General features: G+C 34.9%; 1 protein-coding gene across 1 annotated transcript; it reads right to left on the bottom strand.

Moving 5' to 3' along the window:
- Positions 1–1,195: 1,195 nt before the first annotated feature.
- On the bottom strand, positions 1,196–17,459 carry TYRP1 (tyrosinase related protein 1; the record flags this gene model as incomplete). Its single annotated transcript, XM_080708980.1, has 7 exons — positions 1,196–1,401; positions 1,824–1,970; positions 6,591–6,770; positions 8,792–8,959; positions 12,207–12,411; positions 15,320–15,642; positions 17,075–17,459. The coding sequence occupies 7 exons, from the start codon at positions 17,457–17,459 to the stop codon at positions 1,196–1,198; spliced, it is 1,614 nt and encodes a 537-aa protein (XP_080565106.1).
- Positions 17,460–21,027: the final 3,568 nt, after the last annotated feature.

Below are 21,027 nucleotides of genomic sequence, written 5' to 3' on the forward strand. Positions count from 1 at the left end.
ATCCTGCTGTCTACAGGTGTGTGCTATCATACCAGCTCCAATGAAATAATATATTAATCTTTTATTTTAAAAATGCATAAAAACGTAGTAAATGACAACAGAATGTTTTTTAAGTGAAACATAGTGAATAGAATACTATCCGTTTAATACTATAAAGCATGTTTTCTATCTTTATCTTCCTTGAGGACCTCTAAAATGCTAGAAAAGGCATTAGGAGATGAAATGTATGAAAATGTAGTTTATTTTCTTTCTTTTTTTTGTTTTTGTTTTTTGGTATTAGAGGATTGAATTTAGGGACATTCTACCTGGAGCTTCCTCCCAGCCTTTTTTATTTTTTATTTTGAAACAGGTTCTAAGTTTCTAAAATTGGTGTAGAGCCTGTGATACTCCTGTCTCAGCCTCTCAAGGACTAGAATTCCTTCTTCAGTGAATTGAGATGCAAGGGAATAGAGTTGCAAGAAGAAAATAGCAGGTGTCTCTTATCAAAGTGAAGCTTTTACCTCTTTAAAATGTGACCAAGATTGTGATTTTGTTGTGGCTTTGAACCTGAGATTAAATAATATACATTGAACCCAAACGAGATCATTTTGAAAAAGTTAATTAAAATCCCATTTAGTTATATCTCCACATAATTTATTTAACTAATAAATGTGGTGATCAATTTCAATAATAAAATACATTCACATTTAATATATATACTTTTATTCTTTATTTTGAAACAGGGTCTCATTGATTGCAAATGGCCTAAGTAGCTGAGGCTGTCCACAAACCATGGTCCTCCTGTCTCAGCCTCCCGAATGCTGGGATTACAAGTGTATGCCAACATGCCTGGTGACAGTTATTATTGTAGAAGTGTTTACTCATGTATTTTAAACATAAATATACTATCAAACTCTGTTTTCCTTTATATATATAAACAAGGCATAGCAGATTATTTACATTATATTGTGAAACTTTTAAGCATGCTAAAGATAATAAGGTGATGTAGTCTACCATTTTATAAAGACTTGATTAGAACCCATGGAAATGATTCTGAATTACTCTTCTCAGGTCTTAAAAATGCTTTAATTCCAACACATGTCTGTATAAGAAAGAAAATAACAAAGTAAAAGAAAATGCAGTTGATAATTCAATCTATTAATTTCAAACAGGTTGTTTCCCAATACTAATGTAAAAGGGAATCGATCTCTTGCTCTCAGACCATCGATTGATTTGGATTCTGGATTTTTTCATATTCTTCAGCATAGTGTTGATACTGATCAGTGAGGAGAGGCTGAGTAGCTTCATCCATGTTGCTCCTCGAACGAATCAGACAAGATGCTCCCACAAAAATGACCGCAACCAATAGTAAGCCAGCAACTACTGCTATAGTAACAATCTCAGATGTACTAAAGTCTTGGCCTATTAGAGAAGTAAAGCAAGAGTAAAATATATTACAATAGTTATCAGCAAAAAGTGGAGATCTTAAGTTTAGTTGCTTTTCCAGAAACTTTAGTAGGAACTTTCTTATTTTATTATTTTTGGCCACACTGCCTGTTATCTTGAAGTCTCTTTCTACTTTCTTTTAGTGAGTATACCCTATTGGAATGGTTACTGTTATCACCACTTAGACTGAAGAAATAATGCTTAGAGTCTAAGCCCCTTGATTTAGGTCATTTGGTAAGTAGGAAATAGAACTGATTTTGGAGCACAGGATTTTCAAAATATAAATCCCGTGTTCTTCAACTCTGCCCTACTGCATTTTTGAGAAAAATATTTAAAATCGAATGGGAAAGAATTGAATCTCTAAAATACATTTGTAAAATCACATTTCCAGTACTCACTTGACCATTGAACTTCATATGCATATCCCAGGTTGTCGGGAGCGGTCACAAACATTTCTGTGTTGGTAATTGGAGGCCAGAATGGCACCATATTGTATTGCCTATTATGTCCAATAGGGGCATTTTCCAGTGGAAATGTGGATATATCTAAAATATTCCAAAGACACCTTGTTAATAGACACAATGTTAATACTAATGTCATTATTATGTTCTTATGGTGCCTAGTATTCAAAGAGAACATGAAAACATAATCTTCATGTTTTACAATGAATAATGGCATAAAGCAAAACAGGGAATTACATAAAACAGAGTTCAGATGCTTTGAATGCACACCAGTATATCACTGAATGCAAAGAGAACATTTAAAAGTAGAGGAATTATAGCATTTTATCCTCGATGCTCATCAGTTGTTTTATTTTTAAAATGATGAGAGATACTTTGAATGAGATTCATTTTTTTCAAAGTCAAAGTGATGAAAGGCTGTCATTTTCTGTTGTATAAACTGTAAATTAAACCAGAGAGATGGTGTATTATTGAAGGTTGTCCTTAACTCTTGATACTGCTGTTTAATATTTTTCATTTTTTTCTGCTTACTTTTAAAGAAATTAATATTAGTCTTATTCTCAGGCTTTTACAAATTACCACAAAATAATTAAAATTTAGAATCTTTTTGGAATCTATTTTGCTTCTTTCCACCTCTTCTTTTTCATTTAAATAAAAGTCATTTACATATAAGGCTTATATATCTTTATATATGCCTTTATATATGTCTTTAATACTTATGAGTCTTAAAATTAAATGTCATCAGGGTTAAAAGCTTCTTTCTGGCAAAAGTTTGTTCTTGCTTTCTTATTTGTTCAATATTTGTGTGAGGACAATTAATTAAAAGTGGAATGTCACAAAATCAGATTTGGAATTGGCTTTGGGCAGGATTGTAATAAAAAGTATATTTATAAAGGCTGGAACATGCCAAAAGGACAGTCAAGTATTAGATTTTCTATTTGCAACAGGTTTATTACCTGACCAGTCACTATGATATGTGACAGAAAGATGCATTAGCATCTAGTTTGAAGAATAAATGATCACAAACATGGCAGGGGGTGTTTGTATATTTATGACTTCAAATTTACGATGTACTAAGGTAAGTTAAATATTTACTTATTAAAACGTAATGAGTAACTATTAGTGGCAGGTCCTAGTATAAACACTGGCATGATAACACTGAACAAAACAGCAAAAAATCCTGTTTTTAAGGAACTCACATTTTAATATATTATTATTAGTTATTTGTTGAAATTATACACTAAGGTTGATAATTCAGCCAAATTTTTAAACTATTTCATTTTTCTACTGACTTTTGACTTGAGGAGCCTTAACCCAGTTTAGTTCCTGTGGGCTGATTAAGTGAAGTGTACTAAAAAGAGTGGAGGAAGAATGGTAAAAGTAACAATGGCGATTGGATTGTGATGTGCCTTCTCTATGTGAGATCCTCTCTCTTACATCATCTTAACCAACTTGAGTATCTGCTCTGTCTCCCTTCTGCTCTTACCATCTCTTCCCATTCTATTCAGATCCAGCCACATTGAGTTCCTTTTTGCTTTTTGCTTTGGGATGATCTTCCTCCACATGTTTGCATACTACTTCCTGTCTTGTTTTTCTAAATTTATCTACAAAGATTTTCCACCATAAAACACACTATATTTATTTACATTTGTTTACTGGTTTTTCTACCACAGGCAGGTCTGTATTTTTTATCCTCCTTCTGGCACTTAGACTATTGCCCAGAAAATAGTAGGTACTCCCAAAGAACATTTGTATAAAGATTTGCCTGAGTGTATGATTACTTTATTTTTTTCATGGTTCAAGAAGTAAAGTAATGATCATTCTGGGAAATGTTTAAACTGCTGCTTCTGAAAAATGCACCGAATGTTTAGGCTATTTTGTTAAAATTTAACTCATAATTTTTTGTTGAAAAAATGGCGAATCAAAGTATATGTTAAATGGATCCACAATGTTAATGAATAGAAATTTACTTTGTTGTAACTGGGGTGTAAATGTTCTGTATTGTATTATTTCATGTCTAAAAATAGAATTGTGCAATGGGCATTACAATGTGAAGGACTTTAATTTGCTTTAGCTATAAAATTTAATTGTTATTCCAATCTAAATAAAATAATTAATCCTATAAATTTGGAAGAAACTTCAGTATCTATAGGAATCTTCTATATATTTGAAAATAATTCCATTCTATGCACCTAGACTTGTTTTCAAAAAGACTTCTGCTTTATGAACAGTTTTAGACATTTTTTCAATACTTTTATATTTCTTTCTCCCTAACATAGCTGTTTTATAGCATTGTTTTCAAAGAAATATTTGCAGATATGTGGAATATTTTTGAAGGAGACTAAATGGGTTTAAGCATTTACAATGAGTTTTTCTATAATTTCATAGCCACATTTTATAACAAATGCATTGCTGGCCAATTTTCTATTTTTTAGTTGGTACTTATTTCCCAACTACCTAACAAGTTATTAAGAAAACGCATGCTACATAGAGTATAAACGAAGAGCAGGAGGAAAATCTGAAGCACAGTGATTTTTCTGGTTCATCATGTCCTTTACATTAAAATCTGGAGAACCTGTAATAAATGGTTACAAATGTGAAGTAATTATTTTTTCAATAAGATGTGAAAGGCAAAAAACAACAACAACAACAACAACAAAAAACCACGTTTTCACAACTGAAAGAAAACTCCACTTAGGAACTTTGTCAGATTACCTAACATTCTTCATTTCCTCTGGAAAGTTGCTAATGTTCATGATATTGTGAATGGCTGGATAAAGATAACTTGTACGTTACTATCTAGTTCTCAGAAGGGTGTGTTAAGCAAAGTTTGGCTTTGTTAATTCCTAACCTATTAATTCCAGTTTATGTGTTACTATAACAAATGTAATCTTGCTGAACTTATATCAAGTGATAATTATAAAGACGAGAGATCATTTCAATAATAAATAAATTAAGCATTTTGGAAGAATTTGTTGAAAAACAAATGCCCGAAATGTAGCTATTTATTAGGCAGTGGGCAAGGTGATTGTAAAGGGTGAAGGAGCATGGGGATATATACAACTGCATTCAGAGTGCATCTCAAATGTCTTCATTACCTGTTTCACTTTAAAGAGTAAAGTGTATGTGTAAATACACAAAAGTGTAAATACGCAAAAATATGAATTGGAAGTCTAGTCTGAATTCATAACTCGTTGACAATGGAACTAATATTTATGTATAATTTATTTGATTCTTAAATGACTTTCTAATAAAATAAACTATTCACCAATCAATCCACTACTTACATGTGCATGCATGCACACACACACACACAAACACACATGGAAATATAAGACTTGCTTCACTGGATAGATTAATCAGAAGATAGTTAACATCTGACATCATGTTTATGTGCATAATGAAGTAAAGGCACAGAACTTAAAACTTAAAAATCATTCAAAATATGAAAATTAATGATGCATTAGACAGTGGAAGCATTTTCATGGTTTAAAAAGTAAGGTAAGCCGGGCGTGGTGGCGCACGCTTGTAATCCCCGCGCTTGGGAGGCAGAGACAGGAGGATCGCACAGGTTCGAAGCCAGCCACGCGCGCTGGCTTAGGAGACCCTGTTTCCAAATAAAAATGTAATAATAGGTCTGGGAGTGTAGCCCAGAGGTAGAAGGGATTCCAGGAACCCCAGTACCACCAAAAAAAAAAAAAAAAAAAAGTAAGGTAAGCCGGGCGTGGTGGCGCACACGCTTGTAATCCCAGCATTTGGGAGGCTGAGACCAGAGAATCGCAGTTCACAGAGAGCCTCAGCTACTTAGTGAGGCCCTTTTCAACTCAGTGAGACCTAATTTCAAAATAAAGAATAAAAAATAGGGCAGGGGGTGTACCTCGGAGGTCGAATATCCCTGGGTTCCATCCCCAGACCCGCAAAAAAAAAAAAGGTGAGGTAAATCTGCTAAGTAGTATTGGAATGAACTTAGAAGAGATTTTCTATGGTGTGGTGAAAATACTAACATTAAATTTTCAAGATGAACAAAATTTTCCTTTATGTGAGGCCATAAAAATAAATCTTAGACCATGAAACTTTCAGTCTTTTGTGGTATTATGGAAGAGCTCTGTAAAGTTTTTTCATTCATACTAAAAAGCAAAAAGAATGTTGGTTGGAAGACATGGAAGAAAAAAAATTGGGAAAACATGGTAGTCATCTTTTCATAGTAAAAAAAGAAAGGATGATCTGGTTAGTCCTAGTGAATGATAAAACTACTGCCATTGCTGTATAGTTTTAAACATCTGGAAAGCCTACAGTTAAAACATTAATAATTATTTATAATTATTTATAATTATTCTGAGACTTTTGCAGTTTTGAAGTGGGTTTGAATATTTAGCAATGGCTAGATGGCCTAGGTCTTATGTGTGTCTGTGGTGCTAAGGATTGAACAGGGTCATTCTACCTCTAAGTCACACCCCAATCCGAGATTTTATTTTTGATTTTGAAATAAGGTCTCCCTGAGTTTTCAAACTTCTGGCCTGGATCCGCCGATCCTTCTATTTCAGCCTCCCAAGTACTGCGATTACAGGTATGCATTACCACATCCAGCTTAACATAGCAATTTTATCTTTATTTTGACATGTATTTTATGTGTGTCAAATGCTAGTCTAACCATCACGGCAATCTCTTCAGCATAACCTGGGAAACATATGGAAAGTGTCTCACCGGCACTGTATCTCCTCAGCCATTCATCAAAGACTGCATCGGTGAATGTGTGAAGGAGGACAAAAATAGGATCATTAGGAGACAAGTGGGTTTGTCCTCCTGTTCCATTGAGGAACAGATGGGCCAAATTGTGAAGACTTCGGACAGCAGGGTCATACTTCCCTGTGGGATCATTGTAACCTAGATTTAAAAGTAAAAGATTAGAACAGTGGAAAATGTTGGGGATAGCTCACTTTTCAAATCAACAGCAGTGGCTATCTCGGGAAGCTAATTTTCCGAAGCTTGTCAGTCCAAATTGTGCCTTCGTGTCATTGCAAACTTTTCTGTACCAATGGTTGGTGACATTTGCTTGCTATGCTCAGAACTAGGTTAGTTTTAAGAGAGTGACATAATATTCTAAAGGTAGCCTCTAGGTTAAAAATAATGACCTGCAGAAAATGCCAGCCCAAATAGACAAAACATTCTATTTTGACAAAGCATACCCTGTTCTACATGGAGATAAAGATAGTGGAAATCTCCAGATTTTGCTCAGAACTGCTGACACAAATGGGAGATCACCACCCTGACTGTCCTGGAACTGAAGCTGCCAGATGTTACTTTCCTTGCCTACCTTAATCTTTGTGAATGCCTGTCAGCATATTTATTTTTGGAAAATTATTTTTGTGGTGAAGTTCCAATTTCTCAGCATTTTCCTGCCATTGCTGTACTAGTTTTAAACATCTGGAAAGCCTATAGTTAAAACATTTATAGAGCTTTTGCTGAGTACCTCTACATATTAGGAAGAAGATGAGGAGAGATACTGAAGAGATGAAAATAAAATCCAAGGGCTGATGATGTGGGATGTCACTTTAAATGGGCCTAATTGGCTGGAAGACCGTTGTATAGTTACAGCCCTTCATTCATTAATTTACTCAATATTCATACATTTATTCTCCTGTTTTGGGTTCAGAAAACATTTAAAGATTTGCCTATGGCATACATGGAATGTGGCTATATACCAGTCTTCTCATACATGTGGTCAGGAAATTAGTATAATTTATCTTCTTATTAGGCATTAATAAAATATAATCTGTACATTCTTTTAGAAAGTAGTCTTATAGCTTTAGTTTAGAGGTTCTAGTTTAATAAAAATATTTATTTTTAAAATAATCTCCAAGTGATTACAGTTACATAGTTATCAAAACAAAATATCTAAGAATAGCATGTGGTTTTGATAATAAAAAGTGAGAGGATTAAAACTAATATTTTATTTATATATAGAGTATCTCAGATCAAAGGACAGAAAGATCCATTTTCATTTGGAAGGGGGTGGCAGGGTATGTTTAACAAGTACAATGCTATACTAAGGGGAATTTTGACAATAAAAAGCTTATAATAAAACTAAATGTAATCATAATTTAGAATATCAATATTTATTTTTTAACGATGCTTGACTTAGAAAATTTGGATCTGAATCTGTGTTTTGTTACTCTCTAGCTGAATATTTGGAAAGTCCTTTTATCTCTTTAGATTTCAGTTACTCTATATTGCGGACACTTGTAAAGTGTTGCTAAATAATAAAAAGCAAATTAAAAATCAGTAGATGCTCATTTTAATTTCTATTAAAACTTTAAAGACATCATGGGGTGATAAAACCCAAATAAAACATGCCCAAACCAGGCTTTACAGAATGTTAGCAAGTTTCTTGAAGTTTCTGTGAACTGTTACCTTGTTTTGTTTAAAAGAAAATTTTTACAAGTTAAAAGTATTGAGTATCATTTACGAATGTTAGATCTTGATATGTAACTAACATGCATTAACACATGTTATTTTGACATGTAACTATCACATTACATGTAGATATTGACATGTAACTAACATGTATTGATACATATCCTGATATGTAATTAACATGTAAAATCTTACATGTAACTAACATGTATTGGCCAGCAAGCTGCCAGAAATTTGACTTAAAATAGATAAGTTCTAAGGGAAGAATAATTTCCAATGGCTTCCTCCATAGTACTTAGAGAAAGTTTCATGGTCTGATACTTCAAGAAAAGCTCTTTTTTTTTTTTTTTAAGCATAAAATTGGGACTAAATTACAATAGACACAATTCAGACGATCTCACAGGATCAATATGCTATTCAAAGCCTTTTTAAAGAAACCTGACTTACTTTTCTGGCTAGATCAATTCAAAATACTGATTTCATTTACTTGCCTTCCACTGTGTTTCTAAAACTGTTTGCAGAATTAGAATAAAAAGGAGGTGTGTCAAATACACCAACTTCCAGGCACTGAGCGACATCCTGTGGTGCAGGAAGACGCTGCACCATTGGTCTTGCTACATTTCCTGCTGGATTTCTCCTGATGGGCCCACCCTCGGTGCCTGGGGGAAGAATGGGGAGGACAAACATTTATATAGTGTCTACAGATTTTATCACTGCTCTCTGAAACTTATATATAACTTGAACATTGAAACTTAGACTTGGAAAATAGGTTCTCATTAGCAAAAACAAATTAAAAAATGCATTCAGTGGAGATATGAGATACATAAAAACATATAAAGCAAATGATATTTATTAAATTGGCATATGCTTATTTGCACAAGAACAGGTCAATACATGAATTCCATGGAAAATTACATTTTGCCAAAATATTCTCACAAACCTAAATTTCAAACTGAAATCCATATTTAACTATACATACATATATGCATAAACACATATTATATATGTAAATATATACTTACACGCAAATGTCATCTGTTTCAAGCCTTCAAAACAATAAGAAAACAAAAACAAAACCCCAAGTCTCCTTGGAAGTGATATGCATTTCAATAAAAAGGAATTTTCAGCATTTTCATTATAACGTGATAAAGTTTTTGAAGAGCAGTAACAAACAAGTAAAGAGTTGTGATAATAGACATAGATCATGTAATAGGAGAATTGGGAGGGGGCAGGACAGACAGCAGACAAAAGAGAGAAAGAGACAGACAGAAGAGATAAAGATCCCTTCCAGTTAGATGGTTCTCAGAATGACTTCCTAAAAAAATAGATTTATATAGAACACTAATGGATGAGGAGAATTTCCATAGAAACAGGAGGGATTTTACAAGATAAATATTTTAGGCAGAGAAAATAATGAAAAATAGCAAGCTTCCTTCTATTTATTAAAAGTCCCATCAGAACAAGGATTCTCCTCTCCTAGCCCACCAGCTTACTGCTTGGTCTTGGCATACTCCATGGCACTGGCCAGGTGCTGAAGTTGTTTAGAACACCAGAGCATAGCAAACCCTGTAAGCACAATGGGAGGCTAGAGCTGAGACACGTGGCTAAGCAATCAAGTACCAAGAAGGGAAAGTTATATTTCATTCATTACAAAGTAGAGAAAAAATCTTTGATCTATAGAAGAGGTTGGTTAGGAGCATCCCAGTATCTCCAGAAAGAAATATATGAGCTCTAATAGGACAAGAAAAATAATCTACTACAGCTTCAACTCATTTTCCTTGTACATTGTCCATAACACTTCCTATATTACATGAGTAATAATTAATGTGATTACTACCATATGAGTTATAATAATGAATGTAATATAATGTGTAAATAAAACATCTGCCTCTCCTGGGACTGAAAAGTGCATTTGCATCTTTGGGTGTATATTATGTCTCCAAACATTCAGACATTACCAGCATTAAAGCTTGTGTTTTGGGTTACTGTTTTAGGGAGTTACCAATAACTCCTAAGGGGAAAAATGTATTGATTGCTTGTGTTTTGAAATATTACATCCTAATTTGTCCTTGTGGAGTTTCATACTAGAAAGTTCTGATAGTAAAGAAACTGTTTAAGGGAGTTAAATTGTATCCCAGAGATTTTTTAAGGTTGTTTGGACAACTTCTACTATTTGATATATTAGGACCCTATAGATTTGGATCCAGTACAATTTCCCCATGGGATGAATGGAAAGTTCCACATGTCAGAAGGAGGAAATAGATGTGAGAAATATTATGAAGAATAGTATTTTATATGATTAATCAAAGATGATATTTTACTGGATGAAAGATTATTAGGTATCAATAATTAACTTTTTAATTTACCAAGTTCAGTATAAGAGCATATAAAGTACAGAAGTATTCATCTTAGGATGTACATGTATGGATCTCCTGCAAAAGATGATCAATGAAACTACAGGAAAGGATAAGATCTTCCAAGAGGGAAAGAAGAGGGAAGAAAAAAAGGAGCTATGAAGATTGAGTATAATACCCTAGTAAGGCATTTCACAAAATATCAGACATATGCGTTCAATAAAACACCTAATGAGTAATATGCTTGGCATTTATAGTTTGAACTGAGAAAAGGATAAACTTAAAATTCATTTAATCTAAAATAAGTAATCTTTAATTTTCCATGAAGCTATGGGCCTGAGTTATGAGACAAGAAAAAACATGATGGAAGCAAAATATTGTCATTTCTGCCCTTATTATATAATTTTATTTATCCATTTAAACTGTGTTTAATTTTGGTACCTAATCATCAATATAATTGGAAAGTATCTAGAAAATTCTCAATACCAAACATAACAGCCTGGCCAGAAAGAAATGGATGTTTGGTATTTGAAGATTTCCCACTCCTCAATTTCATTCACCATGCCAAACAACCAAAAATTATTCTAATTTTTAAATTTCAACAGGGAAAATATCTATACACTATTACACTTCTTATTCCTATAGACAGCTAAATAATCTAATGATGAAGATAATGCACCTACCTAGTTACTTCTGATCTATTTAAAATATTCTCTCTCCTCTCCCTTTCCCTCTCCCTTTTTCTCTATTTCAGAGAGTAAAAGCTGAGACTATGCCCTTTTTAATTTTTTTAAAATTATACATTTGATGTGTGAAATTATGTGCATAATAATATATATGAATATAAATAGTAAACTTCTATACTTCAAGTTTTTATATGGTAGAGTAAATGCTCAAAACAGATAGAAATGCTTGAATAAGAAGAATAAGATGTGGTGAGAGATCTAATAATTAAGACCTTGGGCCAATAACACAGAGACAAATGATATCATCCAAGAAGAGAATAGGAACCTCAGGAACAGATTCACACACACTAGAAAACTGCCTTTGACAGAGGCATCAGACCCCTGGAGGAAGGATGCTAGGACACCTGGTGAGGCCCACTCTTAGACGTAACTAAATTTCTTCCTTTCTTTCTTCATCTCTACCCTTCCAGGACATTCCTAACTCTTTTTGCATATTTCAGATTACCATGAGAAACATTCTCTGTGAAATTCCATCCCAAGACACATGACTACTAAGCAGTACTGAGCATACTAAGAGGATTTATACATCTAGACATTTCTAACAATAAGGAAGTTAGCAAAGTGCTTACCCAATTATTCAAGAAAAAATTATATGAAAATTTATAGGTACTTTCTGTTTTCTGGGAGCGTCTTGTAGATTACCTTAAATATCCTATGTACTCAGTGAGTGTCTGTACACTGATTCTCTGTAATAATAGTGGATTTCGTTCTGAAGCCCTTAGTAGAATGAAGGCCCTCCCAGGCAGCATATGTAATCTCTTTCCCCAAGGAGGAATTCTGATTTCTGGTTGTCATTTGAAACTTACTGTTGCAAAGGGTCCCCAGAGTATCATAATCTTCCAGGGATTCGCAGACCACTCTCCATTGAGAGAAGACAGAGTTGGGACTTATAAGCGTGAAATCAAAGTTGCTTCTCGACCCCATCAAGTCATCTGTGCATATATCGCAGATGTTCTTCCCAGTTGCAAAATTCCAGTAAGGAAGGGAGAAAGAAGGCTCTTGCAACATTTCCTAGACCACAAAAAAAAATTTGTTAGCAGCTTCTGCTTCTATCTCTGCGTTCCCTTTTTGCTTCTTTTTTTTCTCTGACTGCCCATCTCTATCAAATTATTTAGCCACTAAGGAACCAGTTAGTGTATCCCTGGTGCCTGAGGGTCCTGGAGGGGTTAAACACTAACAATACTTGACACTTACTATGGGAAACTATGTGGGCAATGGAATAAAACTCGAATCATTATGGAGGAACTTCTGAAATCATTTGGGGAGAAAATGCTCCCCCTATTGGTTATGCCAAAAATTACAATAACATCCACTCCTTGACATTTTCAATTTTTCCCACTTTCTAGTTTTTAACATAAGTATCACTAACTTCTAGCCTGGTGGTAAATCTGATATGGAAGTATGATTTGGGGAGCAGTGATTTTGTTTGTTTCTGTTTTTAATTTAATTTGAATAACGATAGTCTCTTGGCTTCCAGTTTGGTAACAGGCCACAAGGTCTCTTTCATACTTATCTGCTTGGGCACTAAAGGTGTTTTGTTTAGAGAATCCTGCTCCAGAATCTAAAACCATCAAGCCTCAGGCTTTTGCCTGCAACTCATATAAGGCAGTAATGCCAATCAGAGGCAGAATAAATCTTTATACTTATTGTTCTTTAAATCAATGACTTAGTTTCCATTTATAGCTATTCTTACCTTTTTAAAAATTCAGGAAAAGTGTGATTAGTCATTCACAAAAAATAAGAAACCGGATGCTTTCCTTAATATGCAAAAGCTAGGGAAAAATGGGTTAAAGGAGGAGCTCTAGATGAAGAAGGAGATTCTACAGAGAAGCAAATAAGGCAACCTAACTGAGGAGATGGGAGGGGGGAAGAGGGAAACTCTTTAAAGCACATGATGTACTTAAACAGACACATCAAAGTCAATCACTATGCCAAGCACGGGAAGGAGGGTTGGGAGGGGATGGGGCGGGAATTGGGTAAGGACTAATTGGGTGATGTGTGCGTGTATGTCTCCACCATCTTGTACCCCATTAAGATGTATGACTACAGTGCATCAATAAAAAAAAAGTTTTAAAAATCACATCCTTATTTTATCAGGATCCTTAAAACATATATTTATTTTACTTCTTAGTTCTGGCCTTTGGGGAGTTAGATTGAGAGGATGAGATTTAACTATTAGGATTGCCTTACCTCTGCAGCATGCCGTACGTTTCTGCTTTTTCCCTTTAAACCCCTTTCTAGGAAGTGCTGCCTTCTCCTTAGGTGTTTTAGAGGGCCAAAAGCTTTTCTAGGCATCATCAATTATTGATCTCCAAGCATTTGCACTGCTTGTTTAGAAGCCAGCATTGTGGTTCATAAAAATTAGTGACAGCTTCTCAGGGATCATTAAGAATCAGACTGTGGTTCAGCAACTGGCATTTGGGAGCCAGAGCACATTCATGTGGCATTTCAACCGCAGTCCATTTAGATTGTGATTTGTTGGACGATTAATGCTGTTAGGCTTTAAAAATGTAAGTCACTGAGGCTGAAGTTTACATAGGCAAAATGGAAGCTTTTAGAAACTCTTCACCTGTTCTTTCTTTTTGGTGTGCCCTTGGGACTTGCAGGCATGATGATCCAGAGTCAATTACAAATGACAGATTCTACTCATAATCTACTAAGTGCTACTTGCAGTCAGAGCTGTAAAGATGATTTTTGGGACACCAGGTGAATTCATTTAATAACTCAAACTGTCAGAATAGACTACTATCAAACAAATATTTTATTCTGTATTTTAGCAGATGAATTATCTCTCTTCTAAAGTTTTTTATTCTCTTGAAATAATAGTGGCATCCTGCAGATCAGTAAATTAGCCTATACATGTTATCTCTGTTCAGACCATTTTAGGCTAATTTTTATATTTCTACTTGGGGAGAGGGATTTATTACTGCTATTTCAAACAGAAAATATGTTTAGCTTATGAATTTCCTAGTTGAGGCTGAGTTATTTAAAATTTTAGCTTGAGATTATAATACTTTTCTCAAGAAATAGTACAGTTGGTAAAAGAAACAACAAGTGTCTATGTTACTTGGTACTTTATTGTATTTTTATTGTATTTTCTTAATAAGGATGGTAAGCATGGAGTAACTGCTTGAGTAGGATCTACTTTATATAAAACAAATCTTGTTCTTTTAATTAAAAATAATACCTAAACGATGTAATGTTTATTGTTTTAAGTAAATTGTTAATATTTAAGGTTAACAACTATATAGTTGTATATTTCAGGTATACAACTGTATTTAACATACGTGTAATGACTACCACAATAAAAAATTAGCATACTCAACATCTCATATGGTGATGTATGTTTTTAGTTAGTATCTGTTGTAATCCCTAAAGTGATAGGGAACATGGGCAAAATCATAGTTGGATGAAAATATAACAGTCAATATCAAAAAGAACTTTTTCATAATTTAAACTCTATCATATTGGAAGAAAATTTCCAACTGGTATGGCGAGATACATGGGAAGACTGAGAAGTATAAATACACTCATTTCACCTAGACCACGAGGGGGCATCTGCTTAGGTTCAGTACAGCAGGAGGAAGTAAGATGAGATTCTTTTCACATTTTATGAGTTTTTTTTTTAAATTACAAAATTGTGAAATATCTCCAAACCTTTGATTCACGACTAAAGTGTCTCATTTGGTTTTTTTATGATTAATATTACTTTCTTTTCACTTGACAAAGGATCAAATGTAATTAATAAATAAGTAACCGATATGGGGAGAAACTTAACTGAATGTCAAATGTATTAATAACATTAAATTGCTTTGTCACTACTTGTTCTGATCATTTGGAACACAGTGAATTAATATGACTTACAAACAGAAGATACCATCTATAAAGCACCCGACTAATTAAACTGTGTCAGGCGTACCTGCATGTCTCTCTCCAGCTGCAGTAGGTGGTACCTGTGCCAGGTGAGGAAAGCTGGTCCTTCATGAGAGAAATCCACCTCACCAAAGCTTTCCTGCCCTGCCCCAAGGAAAGTCTTTTTCACTGAATAATAGTGCGTCCAAACAAAGTAGTTATAAATGGAAATGTTCTCAAATTGTGGTGTGTTGCCATCTGGTCCCAGTATTTCTTCTGATCTCCTGGTAGCAATGACAAATTGAGGGTGAATTGTGCGCTTTGCCATATCGAGGGCCCGGACAAAGTGGTTCCTTTCTTCCGTATTTAAGTCCAGAAGATTTCTCCTCACTTTATGGACAAAAAATTTAGACATGAAAACATTTGCCTTGTAGGGATGAACAAGAAGTACAACCACGCTGTAACACATGATGTCCCATTTATCTGTTGATCGTTATATGTACAAAATATGTTTTAGAATCTGTTTTAAATTATTATACAAGCTGAGCATCCCTTATCCAAAATGTTTGAAGCCAGATGTTTTTTGCAACTCCTTTTTTGGATTTTGAAATATTTACTTATACAAAATGAGATATCTTGAGGATGGGATCCATGTCTAAAACACAAAATTAATTTTTATGTACACCTTATACGCCTAGCCTGAAGGCATTGTAGTTTTAATAACTTTGTTCATAAAACAAACTTTATGGTATGAAATTTTACACTTATAGCATCATGTTGGGGTTCTAAAAGTTTCTGCTTTTGGAGCATTTTGGATTTGGAATTTGTGATTAGGTATGCTCAACCTGTGTACTTTTTAATATACAATAACATAAACTCTTCTGTTCAGCCTGTTTCCCTACTCCCACTTTTTCCTTTCTCTCTTTATTTTACCCCAGGGTTTCTATTAGCTTTCTTTAACTTTATTTGTGGATTTTATGATTCTCTGATCCTGATATATTTATTTTTTATCACCATTGACATTTTTCTCAAAATTGTCTACTTTTTAGCACCATAAATCTTGCAAGAGCAAGGTAGGTGGTGTAGTACAATAATTAAGAACAGAAACTTATTCTATGACACATGAGCACATATTCTAAGCTCAGTTTTTTATTTTAAAATATGGATAAAAATAATATGTGCTGTACAGAGTTGTAAAGATCAAAGAACACACACATAAAAGCAATTAGACCATGATATTTTTCATAATGAAAATGTAATAAATGTCATGTTAAACAGTTGGTCCACTATTTTGCACACAGAAAACAATGAATGCTGGATACTACTATTGAATACTACTACTATTGAGTACTGCTGGATGTTACTATTGAATACTTTTGATACAGTGTTACTTAGATTGCAAGTCCATATCTTTATCTACAAATGTCTGAATTTGATCCTCACAATGGGAAATTTCTAGCCAGAAAATCAAGACAAATCTCAGTGTGAATTCCAGGCTTACCAAGCACCAGATATGTGGGTTGAATCTTTCTAACTTATATTAACAGAAATTTCTTGAATCCTAACCATCTAGTAGTCTCTGGCATATATATAGTGGTTGGTCAACAAATGTTTCAGAAGGAAATATTATTAGTTAGAAGCTCTGAGCTTTGATACCAACTATTTAAACCAACAAACTTCCTAACATTTCTAAGCCTCAGTTTGTTCAACTGATGAGAGAAGTTAGAGTTATCTGATTAGCAGGTGCTCCTCTAGCTCCTAGGACTCTAAGAAACCTGAGTCTCCCTCAGGGCAGTGTGCACCCCTCTGTATGCTCGCTTACCTGTGAGAGTCCTCTGGTTGCAGGTAGCTCCACTCCACCCAGGACGGCAAGAACCACAGTTGTGTCCTGAGAAGTTGCCGTTGCAGAGGCACGTCCTGTTAAAGAACCGCAGGGGCCAGCCCTCCCGATCATCTCTGCCATCATGGGGATACTGGGGGCCATGGGGTCGGGAGTCTGCTGTGATCTCTTCGCACCTGCCCCTCCCAGATGATGAGCCACAGAGGTCTGTCCCGGGCCCAGACGAGGGGGACAGGTCTGGGCAGCACACACCACTTCTCAGAGCCTCAGCTGTGGCACATTCGCGTGGGAATTGAGCCCAGACTTCCTGAAGCAGCAGCAGAAGAAAGAAGACAGATCCAAGATGGGAGAATTTGTAAGATTTCATTCTACAGGAGACAAGGACACAGGATACAGATATGATCTGTAGCCCTTAGCATAGAGGAGACTAAAGCAGAAAGATAAAAATCCAGCTGAAAAAAAAAAAGCAAATTAGAATTATGTAAGTTTTTTAAAGTATTGCTAAACAGCAATATTTCTCAACTTACCTTGAAAACCATATATCTTCAAACATATATATATATATATATATATATATATATATATATAATCTTTTGAACTTACCTTCAAAACGAAATCCATATATACTTGGATTTTAATATATATATATATATATACATATCATATATGTTTAAAAATTTGACATATATCATATACTTAAATTCACTGTCCAAGTAATTTATTTTATTTTACATTTCATATATATATATATATATATATATATATATATATATATAGTCAACTTATCCTGGATATCACATATCAAAAGCATTAACCACCGCAGGTCACCACCATGAATAAAATACAACACAAGATCTGAAGTGAGAATTGGGAGCAGATTTTCAGCAAGTCAGTTTCTGTCAATATAATCTTCAATCCTAGTAGAGTTTTGGCTAGAATCCATCCATCTCCATAAAGCTTCTCTCTAGTACCTTAAAACTCTGAAAGATTTTTTCTGTTGAACTTTCCTTGGAATTCAGTGGCTTTTATTTGCTTGTCCCCTGATGTCAGAGCTGTTAATTATATGTTGTTTTTCCTGATAACTAATCCCAAACTTGCTTCTCCAAACTGGGAGGGGCCGGTCCTCTTTTCCACCCTTCACTAATCCCTTTTCACATCAGTGAATTTTTCTGCCCTTTAACAACTTGGTCAGCACATGATGCCCTTCCCAGTGATTTCCTTGTGATGCTTAAAGTTTTACGAAAAGGTCAGAAGCACTAATTTGGAGGATAAATCAGAGAAAGTAGAGAGCTTTTGTTTTCATTGTAGAGATTACATTTTTTTCCCCTTGACAATATATCTTTAGAGAATGAACAAGATTAATTACTTTTTCTTACTGATACAAAGGCCAGGGTAGTAGTTGTACTTGATGGCAGCTTTTGATTGTTTTCTGCCCTGAAAATAGATGCTGTCATTCTTACATTTCTAGAAAGAATAATTGTAGTGGCAAAGGCATCCAATACAATTACACCAAAGCACATGACTGGCTATCATGGTGTTTTCTGGCTCTAGAGCTGGGTACTTCAACTCCATTATCTCTATCCAGCTGGTGTCCCTCTCTGTGGCAAGGCACCACAGTCACTACACATGCCCAATAAATGGCTCCTTATTTTCTAATTTCTCTAAAAGCTGTCCTATACCAATTACACCAAGGGGGACATTGTGTGTGTGTGTGTGTGTGTGTGTGTGTGTGTGTGTGTGTGTATAATATATACAATATATTATATATATTTAAAAAGGTACTTTCTCTGTAGTTGAAAACTTATGCATATAAAGTCAATCTTCAAATGTAAATTTTAGTTTGAAATACATAATTGCTGTACAAAGACTATCAGAGTTCATGATTACTTTTGGCTGCCTATTTGATACTAAGCCATGAAATTGAGCAGGAATCTATAAAATTATTCCGTGGTTGCCAAAATAAAGATAGCTCAGACCCTGTCTATAAATTAAGGTAAGAAATAATAAGAGGAATCTTCTGTTTACACCCTTTGTCTATTATCAGCATGATTTATTGTAACAATAACAAACTGATTATTAATATATGTACCTGTGATTCTAGTGCAATTATTTTCTTATTTTATTTTTGGTCTCATTTTTTTTGTGTGTGTGGTAATGGTGGTGGAACCCAGGAGATTTTTTTACCTCCAGGCTATATTCCCAGACCTATTTTCTATACTTTATTTAGAAACAGAATTTCACTAAGTTGCTGAGAGCCTCACTAAGTATTTGAGTCTGTCTTCAAATCTGTATGATCCTCCTGTCTCAGTCTCCCAAGCACTGGGATTACAAGCGTGTGCCACCACGCCCAGCCTATTTTTGGTCTTTTATATATGTGTATATAACAATAAATGTGTATACCTATTAGAATATCTCCTAAAGTGCTTCAAAAAAACAGAGCAATTCTGGTGAGGACCAACCCTATACATACAGGAACTTCTTTTTCTCTCTCAGATCTCTAGGCTACTACAATCACAAAAATGATATCCCTGCTATATAAGTAGGCTTCGGTGACTAGAATTATTTTTTTTTAATACTGTATTTCCAAATTGTACCCAAGGTGTTGTATGTAAAATCCTGCATCAGAATTTAATTTTTTTTGTACTGTGCATTGAACTCAGGGGTATTTCCCCTCTGAGTTACATCCCCAGTCCTTTTATTTTTTATTTGGAAACAGAGCATCACAAAGTTGTTGAGGGTGTTTCTAAGTTGTTGAGGCTGGTGTCAGCCTCCCAAGTACACATATTACTTGTGTGTAACATAACTTCTGGCTTATAGTTTTATAGTTTTCCTTTTCCTCCTCCTCTTCCTCCTCCTCCTCCTCCTCCTCCTCCTCTTCCTCCTCCTCCTCCTCCTCCTCCTCCTCCTCCTCCTCCTCCTTCTTTCTTTTTAGGTACCAGGGATAGAACCCAGGTGCATTCCACCTCTGAGCTACACCCCCAGCTCTATTTTTAGTCTTTTTTAATTTTTTGAAACAGGATCTCACTGAGTTGGGAAGGGCCTTGCTAAGTAGCTGAGGCTGTCCATGAACTGGGATCCTCCCGTCTCAGCCTTCCGAATTCTGGGATTACAAGTGTGCGCCACCATGCCCGGCTATAGTTTTCTTTTTAACTGAAGATTGACATATCACTATGGATATACCATTATATATTTACCCACTCTTCTGTTAGTTGAGATTTTTTTTAGGAGTTTTCTTTTTTTGATCTTATAAAATACTTGTCAAAAGTTTTTAATTTTTTTCTGTTTAACACACATATGAAACACCTTCATCTTCCACCCATCTGTGATCTTGCAGCTCATTTTGAAGTCTATGACTCTGACATTGCCTTCCTTGTTCAACAGGATGTTCTCTGGCTTCAGGTCCCTGAGCGCAAAGCCCTCCTCATGGCAGTAGCACCCTTTACACAGGACCCACTTAAACATCTGCTGGGCCTTCTCCTCCCTATGTCAGGGGGACAGTGGTGTCCTCTGCACACAGATATATGTAATCTATATCCATCACCAGATATATGTAATCAGTGGTATTTAAAATTTGACACAGCTGGACCACATTCAGGTGCTATACATCCTCCACATATCCATTTCGGACAGAATGAAGAAATTGGAAATTGCCTTCATGGCCACCTTGGTCCTCCTAAGAATATAGCAGGCTACTTTGACCTGGGCAAAGGTGCCCTACCAGTGTTCTTCAGGATCTTATAATGGCCCTTCAGGGCATCCTCACAGGAAGAGTTGGCAGAGAGGACTGGCCTTCTTTCACTACTCTCTCTCTCTCCTATCACTGTCCATGAAAAGCTACAACAACAACTAATGATACTATTTCAGAAACAAAACAAACAACAAATCAACATATAACAAAATGACAAACCCAAACAGTAACACATACATAAAACAAC

Source organism: Muscardinus avellanarius, assembly GCF_963383645.1.
Source record: "Muscardinus avellanarius genome assembly, chromosome: 13".
Taxonomy (NCBI): Eukaryota; Metazoa; Chordata; class Mammalia; order Rodentia; family Gliridae; genus Muscardinus; species Muscardinus avellanarius.